Source organism: Lithobates pipiens, unplaced genomic scaffold (assembly GCF_037356315.1).
Source record: "Lithobates pipiens isolate NorthernLeopardFrog02 unplaced genomic scaffold, aLitPip1_a1.2 Scaffold_3, whole genome shotgun sequence".
Taxonomy (NCBI): domain Eukaryota; kingdom Metazoa; phylum Chordata; class Amphibia; order Anura; family Ranidae; genus Lithobates; species Lithobates pipiens.
The window spans coordinates 195205588-195228879 of record NW_027507790.1 but is presented as its reverse complement, the minus strand read 5'-3'; the positions used below and the strand labels follow the sequence as shown (position 1 = coordinate 195228879).

The 23292-nt window shown below is 45.8% G+C and overlaps 1 protein-coding gene across 1 annotated transcript in view; it reads right to left on the bottom strand.

The window, feature by feature from the left end:
- Positions 1 to 23292, bottom strand: part of LOC143940874 (uncharacterized) — a 48092-nt gene that overhangs the window by 11205 nt on the left and 13595 nt on the right. Inside the window, exon 4 of the mRNA XM_077462670.1 lies at positions 7245 to 7380. Coding sequence (XP_077318796.1) covers positions 7245 to 7380 — 136 coding nt within the window. The remainder of the gene's footprint in view (positions 1 to 7244; positions 7381 to 23292) is intronic.

Below are 23292 nucleotides of genomic sequence, written 5' to 3'. Positions count from 1 at the left end.
CAACATGACATTGCCATGGACGGACCACCACGCCATCAAATTCAAACTCTCCTCCAACATCACCCACGAAAAACGGAAACCTGCAACAACAACGCATTGGACCAGATCGCAGAAAAAACTGTACTCCGAAATCCTTCAAAACCACTTTATCCAATAAGATAACTACAATGAACTTAAGCCACTCTGCGGAGCAAACACTCAACTCCCTGAACAAGGCATTACTACGATCGGCAGACTCAGTAGCCCAAAACGCAGGACTCTCATCAGGAAAAAAAACTTGGGATGGTTTAATGGCTCCCTCTCTCTACTAAAGCAAGAACGCAGAAGAGCTGAAAGAACTTGGAGAAGAAATCCCACAGAGGAAAACCACTCAAACTACAGAGGACTCACGGAGAATTATCACAAAGCAATCGTCAAAGCTAAAAAGGATCATTTCTCATATACGATTTCAACAGCCTTAAACCGCCCTTGGGAACTGTTTAAAATAGTCACTCAATCAATGAACCCGGTATGCCTAGAGCCCCCAGCAAACGAAACCCAGGATTACTGCAACAAACTGATTTTTTCATCGATAAAGTCGAAACCATCAGGAAAACATTTTTTCAGAAGAAAACAGCCAACCTCAGCCATCAAAAACAAAAATATGATGTCTACACCAACATCCCACAACCGCCAAAGTTTTTACTGAACCCAATTACTGCGGACACCACTAAAAACATCATCAATAAACTTTGTGACAGTACATCCCCAATTGACATCATCCCCACAAAACTACTGAAATAATGTTCCGACATTGTGGCTCCCACTATAACGCACCTCATAAACCGATCATTCCAAGAAGGGATCGCTCCTGGCACCTTCAAACAAGGCATCATCAAACCCCTGCTAAAGAAACCTAACCTCGACCCTCAGGATCCAAACAACCGTAGGCCAATTACAAGCCTTAACACCATTTCCAAGATCATGGAGAAAGCTGTAGTACAACAGTTACAACTCCACCTGGATACACACAAACTCCTGGACCCGCTGCAATCAGGCTTCTGCCCAGGCCATGGAACAGAAAGAGCTCTCCTCAAGATATGGGACGACGCCCTCGAAGCAGTGGATGACGGAGAGTCATGTCTCCTGGTACTGTTAGACCTCAGTGCATCGTTTGATATAGTAAACCACAATACTCTACTCGTCCGCCTTACAGAAGTAGCAGGAGTCAAAGGTTCAGATCTCCAGTGGTTCAAGTCCTTCCTAGGAAATCGTTCACAGACAGTGAAACTAGGAGAATTCTTCTCTGAATCCCGGGCAGTCGCTTGCGGAGTCCCTCAAGGATCACCCTTGTCACCAGTCCTCTTCATCATTTACATCCGCTCACTCCTCCAAATTATCAGATGTTCAGACCTCTGCTTCCACTCGTACGCTGACGACACGCAACTCTATTTCCATATAACTGGACAAAGAGATCACCACCAACAACTAGAAAATTGCCTCAATTTAATAGAAGACTGGATGACCACCAACTCCCTCAAACTCAACGAATCAAAGACAGAGCTTCTTATCCTACACCCAAACCATAATTCCTTAACCAAAACCTCCTGGACCCCACCCGCCATCTTTGGGCAGACCATCCCCCCAAAGACCAAGGTCCAGAGTCTCGGGGTCATTTTGGACTCACAAATGTCAATGGATGCACAAATAAGAGCAGTAGTCAGTGGTTCTCACCATATGCTATGCCTGCTACGCAGACTCATCCCTTTTATCCCAAAGAATGACAAAGCAGTGGTAGTTGGAACAGTCATTAATTCACAACTGGATTACGCAAACTCGCTTTACATAGGATTACCACAATATCAACTTGCACGATTACAACTTATCCAAAACATGGCGGCAAGGCTGATAACAGGAAAAAAAACCCTGGGAATCAATCGCCCCTTCCCTGAGGAGCCTACATTGGCTAACCGTAAAGAATCGGATCACATTCAAGACCCTCTGCCTCACCCACAAATGCGTGCATGGAGACGCTCCTCAATACCTAATTGAGAAAATAAATCATTACACACCAAGCCGCAGTCTTCGATCAGCTAACAAAAACCTCCTCCTCGTGCCCAAATCCCGGTACAAATCAAAGGGGATCGGAGATTCGCTGTCCAAGGACCTCGGTTATGGAACACTCTACCAACCAACATCCACCTGGAAGAAAACCACCTGGCCTTTAGGAAAAAATTCAAGACCTTCCTCTTCTAGATGTAAGCTCTTCACAGCGCCTTGAGGCGATTCAGTTCGCGTTGTGCGCTATACAAATACTTCAAAAGATCATTGATGCCAGTAGTTATTTTCCCAAGACAAAAATGAGGTTCGACTAGTTTCACACCTCTGCTGGGCGATGTTGGCCCTATGAGGGCACCATCAGGTGGAAGGTAAATCTGCCGCTCCTCAAGGAACCCCTAGAAACCACTGGAGGAACCTTGGCTGAGAAAGCCTGCTCTAGACCACTGACCACTGTGTATATGGAAAAGTGTTAGGCAATACTCAGACCCCCGCTTAAAGTGTATGTAAGCCTGATTCATGAAATTTGAGCTGGGCACATATATCTGTAGTGTTTTTTTTTTTTTTTGTATCTCTTCAAAGCCCTCTGCCCTGTAGCTTTGTCCTGCTCCTGATAACTTTTGACAAGCTGACATAGATGGGAGATAGAAAGGCGGCTCTAAGCTTTGTGAGGCCTTTGGCAAAACTTAGACATGAGGCCCCACTCCAATAATGGGAAAAATAATTCAAGCAATAAAAATGAATTGCACTATACAGTGTACAATAAACTGATGGCAATTCACCCATGGCCAGTTCTCAAGTAGGGATGAGCCGAACACCCCCCGGTTCGGTTCGTTCCAGAACCTTTCGAACGGACCTAAAATTCGTATGAACTTTAGAATCCTATTAAAGTCTATGGGACTCGAACGTTTGAAATAAAAAGTGCTAATTTTAAAGGTTAATATGCAAGCTATGCAACAGACAATGCCAGCAATAAGGGGTATCTTCAGGTGTATACTGTGCTGGAGGCACACAACACACACTTTAACTCCTGCAGATGCCTGTATTAGAGAACACCAGCAATAAATGGTAGATACAGGTGTATACTGCGCTGTATGTACACAACACCCACTAACTCCTGCAGATGGCTGTATTAGAGAACAACAGCAATAAAGGGTAGATACAGGTGTATACTGCACTGGAGGCACACAACACCCACTAACTCCTGCAGATGGCTGAGAAAAGAACACACTGTCCCTGCCTATCTAGCACTTTCCCTGCACGCTAACACACTACACAAGGCCGCCGCGCTGGCGGCCTTATATAGTGTGGGGCGTGTACTAAACCTCCTGAGCTATAATTGGCCCCAGGCATCCTGCCTGTGGCCAATTATGGCTCTCCTCGCTGCCGGCGCTGTGATTGGCCAAGCATGTGGGGTCACAGTGCATGCTTGGCCAATCATGAGCCAGCAATGCACTGAGATGGCGTAGTGTATTGTGGACCGTTCGTACCACACAAATTTGGTGCGAACTGTCCACAAAGTTCTGAATTCTCCGAAAAGACGAACGACCGATGTTCGAGTCGAACATGCATTCGAATCGAACACAGAGCTCATCCCTATTCTCAAGGATTCCAGCATGTCATTGGATCATACCACAACAGCATATGCACTGCAACACAAGCTCCCTCTATATAGTGATGTCCGTTATGCCTACATTTCACATTACCCAACAAAGGCCATATATCCATCATCTATTTTCCTAAACCTATGCCCCATACTTGTATTTACTATGGTCAGTGAACCTGAATACAGAACAGCGCCTGGTGCTGAATTTCTTTTTTACAGCAGTGCCAGGAAAAGGCAAACTAGTATAGAGACAAATGAAAGCAGGGTCTGACTGGCAACTTTTGGCCCAGGGGGCAGCAACTTGGCCTACCTCCCACTCTCCCTCTCCCCTGCCAAGAGAGGGAGAAGGGGAAGAAAGAGTGGGGGGGGGGCAAAAGGGGTGAAAGAGGAGAGTGAAAGGGAAAAAGTGAGAGGAGAGAAAGAGGGAAGTAGGAAAAGATGTGACAAAGTAGGGGAGAAAATAGGGTAAAAATAATGGGGGGGGGGCAAAATAGGGGAGGGGAGGAGAGAGGGGAGTGATAGGAAAGAGAAAAGGGGGAGAAGAGGGGGAGAGAGAGGAGAGGGATGATAGGAGGAGAAAGGAGAGGGGGGAGGGGTGGGGTGAGAGGCAAGAGAGAGGAAGGGGGAGAGAGAAAGATGGGGAGGGGGAGACGAGAGAGAGAGGGGGGAGAAAGAGAGGGGGGAGAAAGAGAGGGGAGAGAGGTCAAGGGCAGGGGGGGTTGAAGAGAGGAGACAGAGGGGGGAAGAGAGGAGAGAGAGGGGGATGAGGGGAGAGGAGAGAGAGATAGGGGAAGAGGAGAGAAAGATGGGATAGAGGGGGATGAGAGGAGAGGGGGGTTAGGAGAGATAGGGAAGGAAGAGGAGAAGAGCTAGAGAGGGGGAGAGGAGAGAGAGAGGGGGGGAGAGGAGAGAGAGAGAGGGGGGAAGAGGGGGAGAGGAGAGAGAGAGAGGGGGGGGAGAGAGAAAGAGAGGGGGAAGGTGAGGAGAGAGAAAGAGAGGGGGAAGGTGAGGAGAGAGAGAGAGAGAGAGAGAGAGAGAGGGTGAGGAGAGAGAGAGGCGTGAGAGGAGGGTCACATGGAAGAGGAGTGGTTTGCTGGGTGATGGACAGAGCGGCCATGTGTAAGTGTGCAGAAAAATGGATCCTCCCTGTCATTGGACTCACCCCAATCTCATCAGACTACCAGCACCCAGAGCAGCCTCTGAATTGCCGGTGTGAATCCACAACACATGAGGGGGCTTCACCTACCAGTCAACCCCGCAGTCTGCAGCTCATTAGTCTCCGGACCAAGCCATGAGATGGTTTTCCCTCCGCTGGCCACGCCCACCTGTCAGCCATCTGGCGCGCCGATCTGCAGGATGTGCAGAAGACAGAGCATTTTCTGCAGGCGATGTGTGAGCGGATTCCAGAATCATCCTCAGTCATAGAGGACCTGTACAGGACAGGCTGACTCTGCTCACCTACCCTTTCATCACTGGTGCGGCCCTTTTCATAGGCATAATAGCAGCCAGGGGGCTGGTGACTCACACCGTACAGCCCGCGAAAGAGGAGGGAGGGTGTTAGCAGACAGTGCAGAGTCCCGGCATGAGGAGATCATTCCTGCACATTTGTAAGCAGCGCAATCCTTCTTCCCGATGCTGGGCTCTCCTCTCCCATTATAAGGCAAATTAGGTGGCCGCGAGGCCTTAGGCAACTGCATAATTAGAGAGCCGCCTCTGGATAGAAGTGTGTGTCAGGAAAGATTGATATAAATAGATTAGCAGACTGCTAAACTATTCACAGGCACGCTCTGCATATGTGGGGAGGGGGTGTGTGCCTTTCCTCCAATCAGTTGTCTCACAGTGCCTAGCAATAATCCCCTCCCTACTGCTGTAGGAGGGGATTATTGCTAGGCACTGTGAGACGTTCTATAGGAAGTGAAAAAATCTAATAGGATGTGCACTTTCTAAACAGTATCTCACAAAAGTGAGTACAACCCTCACATTTTTGTAAAGATTTTATTAGATCTTTTCATGTGACAGCACTAAAGAAATGACACTTGCTACAATGTAAAGTAGTGAGTGTATAGCTTGTATAACAGTGTAAATTTGTTGTCCCCTCAAAATAACTCAACACACAGCCATTAGAGTGTAAACTGCTGGCAAAAAAAGTGAGTACACCCCTAAGTGAAATGTCCAAATTGGGCCCAATTAGCCATTTTCCCTCCCCAGTGTCATGTGACTCGTTAGTGTTACAAGGTCTCAGGTGTGAATGGGGAGCAGGTGTGTTAAATTTAGTGTTATCGCTCTCACTCTCTCATACTGATCACTGGAAGTTCAACATGGCATTTCATGGAAAGGAACTCTAAAAAAAAAAAAAAAGAATTGTTACTCTGCATAAAGATGGCCTAGGCCAGTGATGGCGAACCTTGGCACCCCAGATGTTTTGGAACTACATTTCCCATGATGCTCAACTACACTGCATAGTGCATGGGCATCATGGGAAATGTCGTTCCAAAACATCTGGGGTGCCAAGGTTCGCCATCACTGGCCTAGGCTATAAGAAGATTGCCAAGACCCTGAAACTGAGCTGCAGCACGGTAGCCAAGACCATACAGTGGTTAACAGGACAGGTTCCACTCAGAACAAGCCTCGCCATGGTCAACCAAAGAAGTTGAGTGCACATACTCAGCATCATATCCAGAGGTTGTCTTTGGGAAATAGACATATGAGTGGTCCCAGCATTGCTGCAGAGGTTGAAGGGGTGAGGGGGGTCAGCCTGTCAGTGCTCAGACAATACGCCGCACACTGACATACTAAAGCAGAACATGATCCCCTCCCTTTGGAGACTGGGCCGTAGGGCAGTATTCTAACATGATGACGACCCCAAACACACCTCCAAGACAACCACTGCCTTGCTAAAGAAGCTGAGGGTAAAGGTGATGGACTGGCCAAGCATGTCTCCAGACCTAAACCCTATTGAGCATCTGTGGGGTAGCCTCAAATGGAAGGTGGAGGAGAGCAAGGTCTCTAACATCCACCAGCTACGTGATGTCGTCATGGAGAAGTGGAAGAGGACTCCAGTGGCAACCTGTGAAGCTCTGGTGAACTCCATGCCCAAGAGGGTTAAGGCAGTGCTGGAAAACAATGGTGGGCACACAAAATATTGACAATTTGGACATTTTCACTTAGGGGTATATGCACTTGCCAGCGATTTAGACATTAATGGCTGTGTGTTGAATTATTTTGAAAGGACAGCACATTTACACTGTTATACAAGCTGTACACTCACTAGTTTACATTGTAACAAAGTGTAATTTCTTCAGTGTTGTCACATGAAAAGATATAATAAAATATTTACAAGAATGTGAGGGGTGTACTCACTTTTGTGAGATACTGTAAAAGGTGAAGACAGCAGATATACTTGTAAAACTTATGTAGGGAGATTTGTTTCATCCCTGTATCATCTGAGGCTGTTCAAATTTCCACATCAAAATTCAGGAGACTAAAACAAAAAATGGAATTGAAAATGTTCTTTGTAAATGAAATGTAATTTGGTGATGGTAAAGAAACATTATAATAAATAGAGCCCTGGCAAAGACAGCTAATAAGAACAACCACTTACTTGCTCATGTATTTGTTTTTCATCCTTTTCATTTTCTTTCTAAGCTGTTCATTTTCCTGCTTGATTGTCCTGTCGTATTCCTGATGTAGTAATATTGCTTCATTCACTAGTTGCTTATTTTGAGGAACTGGCATAACTAAAAAACAGTACATAAATAGAAAAAATAATAAATGTTATAGAAGACAGTTCTAAAACACTGAGGACCTAAACACCTACTATAGCAGTATATATGTATGACTAACATAGGCTATGGACACTGCACAGCCACCTACATTGCATTTTATACACATTCTCTGTGTATAATAAAAAGGTCCCAGACTGGTACTCTGTCTGTATAGGCAATTCATCCAAGTACTTGTTATTGCAGCTCCTGCACAGTTTGTTCATCTTACTTAGTGGTTAGTGTACTATATCTGTATTCCAGGTCTTCAAACCTAGACCCATAAGCGTATGCATGAGGTGTGCCAGATGTGCCTGGGAACACCCTAATCACCCTGTGCACATTAGCATTATCGCTCTCTGTGTGTGTGTATATATATATATATATATATATATATATATATATACACATCACTCACGTTTGTAAATATGTTATTATATCTTTTCATGTGACAAAACTGAAGAAATTACACTTTGCTACAATGTAAATAAACTAACAAAATAACTCAACACACAGCCATTAATGTTTAAACCGCTGGCAACAAAAGTAAGTACACCCTTAAGTAAAAATGTCCAAATTGGGCCCAAAATGTCCAAATATTTTGTGTGGCCGCCATTATTTTCCAGCACTGCCTTAACCCTCTTGGGCATGGAGCTCACCAGAGCTTCATGTGTTGCCTCTGGAGTACGCTTGCACTCCTCCATTACGATATTATGGAGCTGGAGGATGTTAGATAACTTGCGCTCCTCCACCTTCCATTTGAGAATGCCCAACAGATGCTCAATAGGGTTTAGGTCTGGAGAAATGCTTGGCCAGTCCATCACCTTTCCGCTCAGCTTCTTTAGCAAGGCAGTGGTTGTGTTGGAGGTGTGTTTGTGGTCGTTATGTTGGAATACTGCCCTGTGGGCCAGTCTTTGAAGGGAGAAGATCATGCTCTGATTTAGTATGTCACAGTACATGTTGGCATTCATGGTTCCCTTAATGAACTGTAGCTCCCCTGTGTTGGCAGCACTCATGCAGTCCCAGACCATAACACTCCCACCACCATGCTTGACTGTAGGCAATACACACTTTTCTTTGTACTCCTCACCTTCTTGCCATCACACACGCTTGACACCATCTGAACCAAATAGGTTTATCTTGGTCTCATCAGACCACAGGGCATGGTTCCAGTAATCCATGTCCTTAGTCTGCTTGTCTTCAGCAAACTGTTTGCGGGCTTTCTTGTGCATGATCTTTAGAAGAGGCTTCCTTTTGGGATGATAGCCCTGCAGACCAATTTGATGCAGTGTGTGGCATATGTTCTGAGCACTGACAGGCTGACCCCCCACCCCTTCAACCTCTGCAGCAATGCTGGCAGCACTCATCCATCTATTTCCCAAAGGCAACCTCTGGATATGACACTGAGCACGTGCACTCAACATCTTTGGTTGACTATGGCGAGGCCTATTCTGAGTGGAGCCTGTTCTGTTAAACCACTGTATGGTCTTGGCCACCGTGCTGAAGCTCAGTGTCAGGATCTTGACAATCTTCTTAAAGCCTAGGCCATCTTTATGTGGAGCAACAACTGCCCAATTATGGGCCCAATTAGAGCATTTTCACTTAGGGGTATACTCACCTTTGTTGGCAGCAGTTCAGACATTAATGGCTGTGTGTTTAGTTATTTTGAGGGGACAGCAAATTTACACTGTTGTACAAGCTGTACACTCACTACTTTACATTGTAGCAAAGTGTCATTTCTTCAGTGTTGTCACATGAAAAGATAAAATAAAATACTTAAAAAAATGTGAGGGGTGTATTCACTTTTGTGAGATACTGGGGGTTATTTATGAAAGGAAAATCCACTTTGCACTGTAAATGCACTTGCAAGTGCACTGAAAGTTCACTTAGAAGTGTAGTCGCTCTAAATCTAAGGGGTAGATCTGAAATGAGTAGAAGCTCTGCTGACTTTATCATCCAATCATATGCAAGCTAAAATGCAAGCTAAAATGCTGTTTTTTTATTTTCCTTGCATGTCCCCCTCGAATCTACAGCAACTTTGTGGATTTTGTAGAAGCAATGCATACCTCCCAACATTTTGAGATGGGAATGAGGGACACCTACTAACAAATATATGTAGGCATAGGACACACACCCTGCAACACCCCCTTAAAGGTGAAATAACAAAAAAGGTTAATTAAATCCACAAGGACCTTTTTTTTCCACTACTATTCCTTTATATTGGCTTTTAAAATTTACAAATGCAGCAATTTAGAAATTGGATGAATGGTTTAGCACTGGGAAACACTTTTTGAAAGAAAAAAAGTGCATTTTATATACAACTATATAGATCAGACCAAAACGAGGGACAAAAGGTGGAATGAGGGACAGATATTGGTCCAAATCAGGGACATTCCCTCCAAATCAGGGACAGTTGGGAGCTATGGCAATGATGAATAGTCAGATGAATCTTTTGAAAAGCTTGTTTATTTCAGCCAGCAGAGAGCCACATACAAAACCAATTTCATCTAGTTTCACTTTATATCTTCCTACTTCCTGTTCCCACCCCTAGGTCCTAACACAGCTATGTAAATACATCACATACATATTCTACATTTTTCCCCTTTTAAAGAAAGGAATATGCATATATAAATTAAGTGTAATATAGAACCAACAAGGAGTGCAGCATAGCAAGGGACAATAACAAACTACAATATAAAACAAAAGAGGCTGAGTAAAAATCATTGTGTGATAAAATAGAAATGATTTGGTCCAAACTTCCCAGTGACACCTTAATACTATAGGCACCTCATCCTCTAATAATTCTAGAAATGGCGTATATGAAAGGGAAGGGGGAGGGGGAATGAAACAGGGGATTTTTCAACCATGCAGCTTATAAGAAAGTGATAGCAAAAATATAAAAATTCATAGAGTTTTATTTCAATGTAATAAAAATAGATTATATAAACATTAATAACAGATACAAAAATGTACAGAGGTTACTGAGTACATAGCTATTGGGTTTTGGGGATCCCGAAAATATTTGTTGATAAAGTGATCGCACTTCTTCCCAACATGTTTCGCACTGAGCTTCTTCAGGGGAATGTGCAACTAACAATAACATAAAAAGAAAAATGTTTTTTATGAAAACATCAATACACAATATAGTACAAGTCGGAATATATTGAAAAAACATGGTTTTTACATAATCATAAATAATCCCAATATGCTTGGTCCAATACGGCGGTGCTTACCCTGATCCAAAAAATACACCGCAACCCCGGAACCGGCAAAAGTTGGAAAGTAATTGTTTACGCCCGACAAGCAAGATCAGAGGCCCCCCAGCTCAATGGAGGACATAGATGGAGGTAAGCAAACGCTAAAAAAATGAGTAGAATAAAAAAGAAAAATAAGTCACTGGCAACCACCTATGCTGATTCGATTCATCAGCACCGCGGAATTATGGGGATTGTAGTCTGGACGTCGGCGCGACGGGCTTCGCGCATGCGCATTACCCTCCTCTGGTTGTCCGCATCGAGCCGGTGACGTAAGACGCCGGCTCGATGGATGGAGGAGTTATAAGCAGCGCAGTTCAGGGATACACTGATTAGAGGTATGACACGGGCACCGCTGCAATGTTGGATTTCCACTCCTTGGAAACCTAGATTCATTTGTTACTATATTTCAACACATTATACTTTCCTTAAACACCTCCACTTATATTTTCTTTATTTGTTTCTAGGTTTAGCAGATATTCAGGGGCAGCAAAGCGCTGCACTCACTAGCTGGTAAAAAGCAGTGCATCGAATTGGTTAACCTGCTGTGACTTTTTCACATTTATTGTATCTATATTGATACATAGTAACACAATTCAATCTTCCTTTATTTCTGAAGGTACAAGTACTTATTTATATTTTTATACCATTTTTACTCTTTAGTTACACATTTAAATCAGGCTTTAATTGATAACAAAGGTTCAATGTCTGTTTAATTATCATCCAATTGTGTCATTTATCATTAACTATCATAATTAATATATTATATATTCTCTTGATATGGAGGCTTATGCCCCAATTCCCCCATATAATTGAGGGCATTATAATGATTATTATACAGTCCAATTTATTTCTTTATATAAATTTAAAACGTTCTAGTTTTACTTATTTTTCTTTTTTATTCTACTCATTTTTTTAGCGTTTGCTTACCTCCATCTATGTCCTCCATTGAGCTGGGGGGCCTCTGATCTTGCTTGTCGGGCTTAAACAATTACTTTCCAACTTTTGCCGGTTCCGGGGTTGCGGTGTATTTTTGGATCAGGGTAAGCACCGCCGTATTGGACCAAGCATATTGGGATTATTTATGATTATGTAAAAACCATGTTTTTTCAATATATTCTGACTTGTACTATATTGTGTATTGATGTTTTCATAAAAAAACATTTTTCTTTTTATGTTATTGTTAGTTGCATATTCCCCAGAAGAAGCTCAGTGCGAAACATGTTGGGAAGAAGTGCGATCACTTTATCAACAAATATTTTCGGGATCCCCAAAACCCAATAGCTATGTACTCAGTAACCTCTGTACATTTTTGTATCTGTTATTAATGTTTATATAATCTATTTTTATTACATTGAAATAAAACTTTCAACTGCACCGTTGAAAAATCCCCTGTTTCATTCCCCCTCCCCCTTCCCTTTCATATACGCCATTGTGTGATAAAGTTTTGGAACTTTGGATTGGATTTACACAATCTTCCACATCAAATAAAAAATTGTGAGTCTTTCAAGTCTATTATGTGTTACATCCGTTGGTGCAAGTGTCAATTGCCACAGCAGCAGATGGCTGTGCTTGGGGTCCTGAAGTGATCATATGCACATGGGCAGTGGCAGTTCAGTATGATTCAGGTACCTATAGGAGGTGACGACGGTTCCTTACATAGGTCCTACCATCACAATGGACAGCATAGCTGTTTGGTTGGCAGGCCTTTCCATGAACAGAGGCCAGTTTGTCAAATCCACGGGTTGTCTCCATCCTTACCACCTGCCCAGACTCCAGAGGGGAAAGGTGTCTGGCCGATTTGTCATGCCGTATCTTTCCTTTTAGCCTGGTCATGCCATCCCTAGGAGTGTTGCGGAGTACGGCTGCATAAATGTCAGAACCATCATGTGCACATTTCTCTAGGAGATGCTTGGCCGATCTTACACTACGCTCTGCAAGACCATTGGATCTGGGGTAATTGGGACTGCTAGTGACGTGATGAAAATCCCATTGGTGAGCAAAGTTCCTGAATTCTCTACTTGAAAATGATGTTGCATTGCCAGTCATCAGTTGATAGACAATTCCATGTGTTGAGAATATCCACTTTAATGTCCAGATCACTATGTTACTGGAAGTGTTTGGGAGAACATAAAATTCTTACCAGCCAGAGTACGAATCTATCAAGACCAGGTAATCCTTGTTTGACCACTCAAATATGTCTGCTGCTGTGATAGACCATGGTCTGTCAATTATTTGGTGAAGAGTTAAAGGTTCTCTCATCTGGTGCTGTCATAGAGCGTTGCATGGGGCACATCTGGAAACTTCTGTTTTAATGTCGGTGTATATAGTGGGCCAAAACATGGTTTTACGTGCCCTTCTCTTAGTTGAATGAATGCCAGGATGACCTTGATATGTCAAGTAGTATTTTTGAAGAGAGTGAGGGATTACATATCTCTGATCATGCAGGATTAATCCATCATCCACTGTCAATTCATCCCTCATAGAGTAGCATTGTCGGATATCATGTGGGATTTCCTTAAAGGAGCCAGGTCACCCATTGAGAATGATGTCAATTAGGCGCTGACAGGTGGCATCTGCCTGTGTTTCTTGCTTTAGTTCCTGAATTATTCTGTATGCCAACTAGGGATGAGCTTCGTGTTCGAGTCGAACGCATGTTCGACTCGAACATCGGTCGTTCGTGCGTTCGCCGAATTCCGAACGTTTGGGCCGTTCGCGGCAAAATTCGTGTGGCCCACAATGCACTGCGATGGCGCAATGCATTGCTGTCTCACGATTGGCCAAGCATGCACTGTGACCCCGCATGCTTGGCCAATCGCAGCGCCAGTAGCGAGGAGAGCAATGGTTGGCCACAGGCATCCTGCCTGTGGCCAATCATAGCTCAGACTGTGTAGTGCACGCCCCACACTATATAAAGCCGCCTTTCAGGCGGCCTCGTGTAGTGTTTGTTAGCATCTGAAGCAGTGGGTGTTCTGTGTACCTTCAACACAGTTACACACCAATCGTTTTTGGCTGATTTACTATTTTGCTCTTGTGTAGTGGTTACTGTCTGTGCCCTGACCGCAGTATACACCACTATATTCACCTCACCTATATAGCTAGTGATCTAGCTTTAATAATAGAGCTTGCAGTCAGTAGTGTTAGTGCGTGCTGTCTGCGTGCTCTGTACCCAGTACATACCACTATATACACCTACATAGCTGTTCTCTATTTGAGCCCGATTGTCATTTGCTGGAGTTATTGGAAGTTGTGTGTGCCTCCAGCACAGCACAGTATACATCTGTATATACCCCTTTAACTCTGCTGTTTTCTGGTTATTATCTGCGTGCCCTGACCGCAGTATACACCGTGATATTCACCTCACCTATATAGCTAGTGGTCCATCTTTAACAATAGAGCTTGCAGTCAGTAGTGTCACTCAGGAGATAGTGCGTGCTGTGTGCCTGCTCTGTACCCAGTACATACCGCTATTATCCACCTACATAGCTGTTCTCTATTTGGGCCCGATTGACATCTGCTGGAGTTATTGGAAGTTGTGTGTGCTTCCAGCACAGCACAGTATACATCTGTATATACCCCTTTAACTCTGCTGTTTTCTGGTTATTATCTGCGTGCCCTGACCGCAGTATACACCGTGATATTCACCTCACCTATATAGCTAGTGGTCCATCTTTAACAATAGAGCTTGCAGTCAGTAGTGTCACTCAGGAGATAGTGCGTGCTGTGTGCCTGCTCTGTACCCAGTACATACCGCTATTATCCACCTACATAGCTGTTCTCTATTTGGGCCCGATTGACATCTGCTGGAGTTATTGGAAGTTGTGTGTGCTTCCAGCACAGCACAGTATACATCTGTATATACCCCTTTAACTCTGCTGTTTTCTGGTTATTGTCTGCGTGCCCTGACCGCAGTATACACCGTGATATTCACCTCACCTATATAGCTAGTGGTCCATCTTTAACAATAGAGCTTGCAGTCAGTAGTGTCACTCAGGAGATAGTGCGTGCTGTGTGCCTGCTCTGTACCCAGTACATACCGCTATTATCCACCTACATAGCTGTTCTCTATTTGGGCCCGATTGACATCTGCTGGAGTTATTGGAAGTTGTGTGTGCTTCCAGCACAGCACAGTATACATCTGTATATACCCCTTTAACTCTGCTGTTTTCTGGTTATTGTCTGCGTGCCCTGACCGCAGTATACACCGTGATATTCACCTCACCTATATAGCTAGTGGTCCATCTTTAACAATAGAGCTTGCAGTCAGTAGTGTCACTCAGGAGATAGTGCGTGCTGTGTGCCTGCTCTGTACCCAGTACATACCGCTATTATCCACCTACATAGCTGTTCTCTATTTGGGCCCGATTGACATCTGCTGGAGTTATTGGAAGTTGTGTGTGCTTCCAGCACAGCACAGTATACATCTGTATATACCCCTTTAACTCTGCTGTTCTATAAAAAAGGCATCTGCAGGAGTTAGTGGGTGTTGTGTGCCTCCAGCACAATATAAACTACCCAACTACTGTTTTACCCAACTCCCTTCAGGCCATTACCATGTCTGGAAGGCCAGCAAGGAGAGGCAGACAGGCGCGAGCCGATAAAAGAGGGCAAGCAGGCTCTGTGTCTAGAGACAACAGTGCTGGTCGTGGACGCGGTGCATTGTCATCAGCACGTGGCCATGGGACATGCTTGTCCTTCTTTTCTGCAGCTGGACATGTTGAACCGCAACATGCCAACGACTTGGTAGAGTGGATGACCAAGCTCTCTTCATCCTCCTCATCCTCTCTCACCCAGTCTCAGGGTAGTAGAAAAGCAGCTGCCAACACATCGTCGTCCCTCCTCTCAATGTCATCATCAGTGACTCCTTCCCTAGACCCACCACGTCCTCCTGAGGAGTCTCCTGAACTCTTTGAGCACAGTGTTGGGTACATGCTCCAGGAGGATGCCCAGTGTTTGGTGGGCTCTGATGATGACACTCAGCTAGAGGAAGGCAGTAGTGTGAGCACAGAGAGAGGGGATGCTCAAGAAGGACAGCAATCTGGCAGTCATGTTCCACAAGCTGCAGCATACTGCCAGGTTTGCTACAGCGATGAAGAGGGAGGGGATGATGAGGGCACTGACTCCACGTGGGTGCCTGGAAGGAGGGAGGAGGAGGAGGAGGAGGAGGAGGAGGAGGCACATGTCCAACGAGGCAGGATGCCCTCCGGGGGCCAGCTTAGGGGCAGCACACCGACTGAATCACACCGCAGAGCTCCGCCTGCGCAGAGCGCTTCCTCTGCGCAGAGCGCTTCCTCTGCGCGTTATTCTAAAAGTTCTTTGGTGTGGGCCTTTTTTGAGACGAGTGCATCAGATCGCACCGCTGCTATTTGCAACATATGTCTCAAGCGTATCTCACGTGGCCAAAACATCAGCCGCTTGGGCACCACATGCTTGACCAGACATATGTTGACCTGCCATGCAGCTCGTTGGCAAGCATACCTCAAAGACCCACACCAAAGAACAAAGCGGACCTCTCCTTGCTCCTCATCAGCTGGCATCTCCAACCCCACTAGACCTTCAGTCCTCTCTGAAACCTGCTCTGAGAGGAATGAAGGTGTAGAATTAGGTGTGTCACAGCCAAGTGCTTCCGGGAACTCTGCTAGTGGTACATCCACGTCCGATTATAGCAGACAAATGTCCCTGCCCCAGCTGCTGGACCGGCGGAAGAAATTTACTCCCAGCCATCCACATGCCCAGCGGTTGAATGCTAGCTTGGCTAAATTGCTAGCACTTCAACTGCTGCCTTTTCAGTTGGTAGACTCGGCCCCCTTCCGTGAGTTTGTACAATGTGCGGTTCCTCAGTGGCAGGCCCCCAAACGCCACTTTTTCTCACGGAAGGCAATTCCGGCTCTCTACCGGCATGTGGAAGGCAATGTCCTTGCCTCGCTGGACAGGGCGGTCAGTGGTAAGGTGCATATTACCGCTGACTCATGGTCCAGCAGGCATGGACAGGGACGTTACCTGTCTTTCACGGCCCATTGGGTCACTCTTCTGGCTGCTGGGAAGGATGCAGGACAAGGTGCAGTAGTATTGGAGGTTGTTCCGCCACCACGCCTCCAAAATGCTACTATTGGTTGTGACACACCTCTCTCCTCCACCCCCTCCTCTTCTTCTTCCTCCATGGCCTCTTCCAGTGCTCTGTCCTCAGAACCAGCGGTGCTCCGTAGGCGTTGCAGGGGCTACGCAAGTATGCAGGCAAAACGATGCCATGCCGTGCTTGCGCTGGTTTGTTTGGGGGACAGGAGCCACACTGGGGCGGATGTTTTGTCAGCTCTGCAGGGGCAGGCCGAGAGGTGGTTGACGCCACGCCAGCTTAAGCCAGGAATGGTGGTTTGCGACAATGGCACCAACCTCCTCTCCGCCCTCCGACAGGGACAACTGACCCATGTGCCCTGTGTAGCTCACGTCCTTAACCTGGTGGTGCAGCGGTTCTTGGGCAGGTACCCCGGCTTACAGGATGTCCTGAAACAGGCCAGGAGAGTCTGTGTGCAACATTGGCCATGCTGCAGCGGCTGCACACGCAGCAGAGGGCCATCAATGAGTACCTGTGCGACTACGGCACCAGGACAGGGTCAGGAGAGCTTGGTTTTTTCTCACCATGCCAGTGGGGCATGATCAGGGATGCATGCACTGTCCTGTCACCGTTTGAGGAGGCCACAAGGATGGTGAGCAGTGACAGTGCATGCATCAGTGACACTATACCTCTTGTCCACCTCTTGGAGCATACGCTGCGTGGAATAATGGACAGGGCACTTGAGGCAGAACAGAGGCAGGAAGAGGAGGACTTCCTTGCCTCTCAAGGCCCCCTTTATCCAGACAGTGTTCCTGCTGTGCCACCCATCACACAGGAAGAGGGTGAGGAGGAGGAAGAGGAGGAGGAGGATGATTGTGTCAGCATGGAGGTGGAGGCTGGCACTCAGCATCAGCAGCAGCAGTCTTATAGGGATGATTTACAGTCCCAAGAAACACGTGGACTTGTACGTGGCTGGGAGGAGGTAGCTGCGGATCATGTTGTCCTTAGTGACCCAGAGGACTCCGGACCGAATGCCTCAGCTAACCTACGCTGCATGGCCTCCCTGATCCTGCAAAGCCTGCGGAAGGATCCTCGTATTCTTCGGATCAAGGAGAGGGACCATTACTGGCTGGCCACTCTCCTTGATCCACGGTACAAGGGTAAGGTTGCCGACCTTATCTTGCCATCGCAGAGGGAGCAGAGGATGAGACATCTCAGGGAGGCCTTGCAGAAAGCTCTGTGCAACGCGTTCCCAGAGACTGGGAGGTCACAAACTCCTGGTCCTGGACAACGTGTTGCTGAGGCATCAGTCAGAAGGAGCGGTGGAGAAGGTGGCCGTCTGACTGATGCTTTCAGACAATTTTTTAGTCCGCAGCCCCAAGGTATGATTGGTTCCAGCACCCATCGCCAGCGTCTAATTTACATGGTGCAGGAATACCTAGGGGCAAGGTCAGACTTGGACACCTTTCCCACTGAAAATCCTCTGGCTTACTGGGTCTTGAGGATGGATCACTGGCCAGAGCTTGCACAGTATGCAATTGAGCTACTGGCCTGTCCTGCATCCAGCGTTCTTTCGGAACGCACCTTCAGTGCTGCTGGTGGCTTCGTTACCGATCACAGGGTGCGCCTGTCCACCGAATCAGTTGATCGACTGACCTTCATCAAGATGAATCAGTCTTGGATCACCCACAGCTACCAAGCACCTGAAGCTGATGTAACCGAATAATTTTTTTTGAAATACCACATCCCTTCAAGACTGCCTATGCTGATGCTGAGTGACTGTCCTGTTATGTTGATTGTCTATCCTCTTCCTCCTCCGCTGATATGTTGGAAGAACATTTTTGGTTCTGGGTGATGCCAGCAGCCCAATTTTTCTGCCCCTGTTTAACAGGGGCGTTTAAGTACAATTTTTGATGCAATGCTTTGCAGCAGGGCTAATTCCTGCAAAAAAACTAGAGTGTATGGCAGAGGTTGCAGTGTGATGGCACCAGTGCCTAAGGCCCAATTTTTCTGCCCCTGTTTAACAGGGGCGTTTAAGTACAATTTTTGATGCAATGCTTTGCAGCAGGGCTAATTCCTGCAATAAAACTAGAGTGTATGGCAGAGGTTGCAGTGTGATGGCACCAGTGCCTAAGGCCCAATTTTTCTGCCCCTGTTTAACAGGGGCGTTTAAGTACAATTTTTGATGCAATGCTTTGCAGCAGGGCTAATTCCTGCAATAAAACTAGAGTGTATGGCAGAGGTTGCAGTGTGATGGCACCAGTGCCTAAGGCCCAATTTTTCTCCCCCTGTTTAACAGGGGCGTTTAAGTACAATTTTTGATGCAATGCTTTGCAGCAGGGCTAATTCCTGCAATAAAACTAGAGTGTATGGCAGAGGTTGCAGTGTGATGGCACCAGTGCCTAAGGCCCAATTTTTCTGCCCCTGTTTAACAGGGGCGTTTAAGTACAATTTTTGATGCAATGCTTTGCAGCAGGGCTAATTCCTGCAAAAAAACTAGAGTGTATGGCAGAGGTTGCAGTGTGATGGCACCAGTGCCTAAGGCCCAATTTTTCTGCCCCTGTTTAACAGGGGCGTTTAAGTACAATTTTTGATGCAATGCTTTGCAGCAGGGCTAATTCCTGCAATAAAACTAGAGTGTATGGCAGAGGTTGCAGTGTGATGGCACCAGTGCCTAAGGCCCAATTTTTCTGCCCCTGTTTAACAGGGGCGTTTAAGTACAATTTTTGATGCAATGCTTTGCAGCAGGGCTAATTCCTGCAAAAAAACTAGAGTGTATGGCAGAGGTTGCAGTGTGATGGCACCAGTGCCTAAGGCCCAATTTTTCTGCCCCTGTTTAACAGGGGCGTTTAAGTACAATTTTTGATGCAATGCTTTGCAGCAGGGCTAATTCCCGCAAAAAAACTAGAGTGTATGGCAGAGGTTGCAGTGTGATGGCACCAGTGCCTAAGGCCCAATTTTTCTGCCCCTGTTTAACAGGGGCGTTTAAGTACAATTTTTGATGCAATGCTTTGCAGCAGGGCTAATTCCTGCAATAAAACTAGAGTGTATGGCAGAGGTTGCAGTGTGATGGCACCAGTGCCTAAGGCCCAATTTTTCTGCCCCTGTTTAACAGGGGCGTTTAAGTACAATTTTTGATGCAATGCTTTGCAGCAGGGCTAATTCCTGCAAAAAAACTAGAGTGTATGGCAGAGGTTGCAGTGTGATGGCACCAGTGCCTAAGGCCCAATTTTTCTGCCCCTGTTTAGCAGGGGCGTTTAAGTACAATTTTTGATGCAATGCTTTGCAGCAGGGCTAATTCCTGCAATAAAACTAGAGTGTATGGCAGAGGTTGCAGTGTGATGGCACCAGTGCCTAAGGCCCAATTTTTCTGCCCCTGTTTAACAGGGGCGTTTAAGTACAATTTTTGATGCAATGCTTTGCAGCAGGGCTAATTCCTGCAAAAAAACTAGAGTGTATGGCAGAGGTTGCAGTGTGATGGCACCAGTGCCTAAGGCCCAATTTTTCTGCCCCTGTTTAACAGGGGCGTTTAAGTACAATTTTTGATGCAATGCTTTGCAGCAGGGCTAATTCCTGCAATAAAACTAGAGTGTATGGCAGAGGTTGCAGTGTGATGGCACCAGTGCCTAAGGCCCAATTTTTCTGCCCCTGTTTAACAGGGGCGTTTAAGTACAATTTTTGATGCAATGCTTTGCAGCAGGGCTAATTCCTGCAATCAAACAAGAGTATATGGGAGAGGTTGCAGTGTGATGGCACCAGTGCCTAAGGCCCAATTTTTCTGCCCCTGTTTAACAGGGGCGTTTAAGTACAATTTTTGATGCAATGCTTTGCAGCAGGGCTAATTCCTGCAATAAAACTAGAGTGTATGGCAGAGGTTGCAGTGTGATGGCACCAGTGCCTAAGGCCCAATTTTTCTCCCCCTGTTTAACAGGGGCGTTTAAGTACAATTTTTGATGCAATGCTTTGCAGCAGGGCTAATTCCTGCAATAAAACTAGAGTGTATGGCAGAGGTTGCAGTGTGATGGCACCAGTGCCTAAGGCCCAATTTTTCTGCCCCTGTTTAACAGGGGCGTTTAAGTACAATTTTTGATGCAATGCTTTGCAGCAGGGCTAATTCCTGCAAAAAAACTAGAGTGTATGGCAGAGGTTGCAGTGTGATGGCACCAGTGCCTAAGGCCCAATTTTTCTGCCCCTGTTTAACAGGGGCGTTTAAGTACAATTTTTGATGCAATGCTTTGCAGCAGGGCTAATTCCTGCAATAAAACTAGAGTGTATGGCAGAGGTTGCAGTGTGATGGCACCAGTGCCTAAGGCCCAATTTTTCTGCCCCTGTTTAACAGGGGCGTTTAAGTACAATTTTTGATGCAATGCTTTGCAGCAGGGCTAATTCCTGCAATCAAACAAGAGTATATGGGAGAGGTTGCAGTGTGATGGCACCAGTGCCTAAGGCCCAATTTTTCTGCCCCTGTTTAACAGGGGCGTTTAAGTACAATTTTTGATGCAATGCTTTGCAGCAGGGCTAATTCCTGCAATAAAACTAGAGTGTATGGCAGAGGTTGCAGTGTGATGGCACCAGTGCCTAAGGCCCAATTTTTCTCCCCCTGTTTAACAGGGGCGTTTAAGTACAATTTTTGATGCAATGCTTTGCAGCAGGGCTAATTCCTGCAATAAAACTAGAGTGTATGGCAGAGGTTGCAGTGTGATGGCACCAGTGCCTAAGGCCCAATTTTTCTGCCCCTGTTTAACAGGGGCGTTTAAGTACAATTTTTGATGCAATGCTTTGCAGCAGGGCTAATTCCTGCAAAAAAACTAGAGTGTATGGCAGAGGTTGCAGTGTGATGGCACCAGTGCCTAAGGCCCAATTTTTCTGCCCCTGTTTAACAGGGGCGTTTAAGTACAATTTTTGATGCAATGCTTTGCAGCAGGGCTAATTCCTGCAATAAAACTAGAGTGTATGGCAGAGGTTGCAGTGTGATGGCACCAGTGCCTAAGGCCCAATTTTTCTGCCCCTGTTTAACAGGGACATGTAATTACAATTCTTGATATAATATTTCACAGGAGGGCCCCTTCCTGTGCCCACCCAGAGTAACTGTGAGGACTTATAGTGTTGTGGCACCAGCACCACAACCACCAAAGGTCAATTTTTCTACCACTGTTCAACAATGGCATGTAATTACAATTCTTGATATAATCGTTCACAGCAGGGCGCTCCAGCGCCCACCAAGAGTCACTTTGAGGGCTTACAATGTTGTTGCAAAACCAACACCTTGTTCCGCCATTTCTGCAGAGCATATAGGGCAGGCCCCTACTTTCAAACATCCAATTTACAAACATCTCCTACTTGCAAACGGAAGGAGACAACAGCAAGTGAGATGAAAAAAGATGGATGACAAAACAAATTATACAGGGGTGATAACCCTTCCCTATGTTTTCCAAAAAGCTTAAAAATATTTTTTTTGACTGGAGCTACACTTTAAAAATGTACCAGTTGAAAATTACAAACAGATTCAACTTAACACAACAAACCTACACAGTCCCTGTCTTGTTTGCACCGCCTGTATACTGCTGTTCTGAGTATATAGGGCCTGGGGGCCACACGCATTTCCTTTTTTTAATATGGGTACAGGGTTCCCCTTAATATGCGTACAAGACCCAAATAGGCTGGTAATGGGCAGGGAGGGCTACCCATGCCATTTTTCTGAATGATTTTCAACCATATTGCAGGAACCAGATATAACATTAAAACCGCAAGCAGTTTTAAATGGTGTTATTTCCGCTTAATGTCATTTTGTGCAGGGACTGTTCTAAACACGGGAAACACGTGGCACTTCACAGGCATACTACAGACACCCACCAGGCACCATATTTAAAGGAATATTTCACTTTTTTTTTTCACTTTAGTCGTCATTAAAATCAGTGCTCCCACCAAAACGGTAGTTTTTAAAACTTTTTTTTGCAGTGACCCATGTCCCCTGAGGCAGGAGGCAGGTCGCCAAACCCTTTTTAGGACACTATCTTGCATATTAGCCGTTAAAATTAGCACTTTCCAATTCGAACGTTCGAGTCCCATAGACTTCAATGGGGTTCTAACGTTCGTACCGAACGCGGGGGTCGTTCGCAAGTTCTGGTGCGAACCGAACCGGGGGGTGTTCGGCTCATCCCTAATGCCAACACATCATAATCTTCAATAGCGTCAGAGCTATCAGAAGTGGGGAGGTGTGCACGTGAAGGAGCATCCGCAAGAAACAGTTCACAACCACATTTATAGATTACATTTAGGAGGTAGCGTTGAAGCTTTAACATCATTCAGTGGATGTGCACAGATGCTTTGTGCAGGGGTTTTCTCAGTATGGTTATAAGTGGCTGATGATCTGTCTCCACAGTCACAAGGCGGCCATAGATATAATTGTGGAATTTTACACAGGCAAATACTAGTCCCAATAATTCCTTCTCAATTTGTGCATAGCATGCTTCAGTCTCAGTGAGGGCTCTTGATGCAAAAGCCACAGGCCTCCCCTTTTGAAGACAGACTGCGCCAAGACCATTTGGTTATGCCAAGAAACCTTTGCAAGTCATGCTTGTT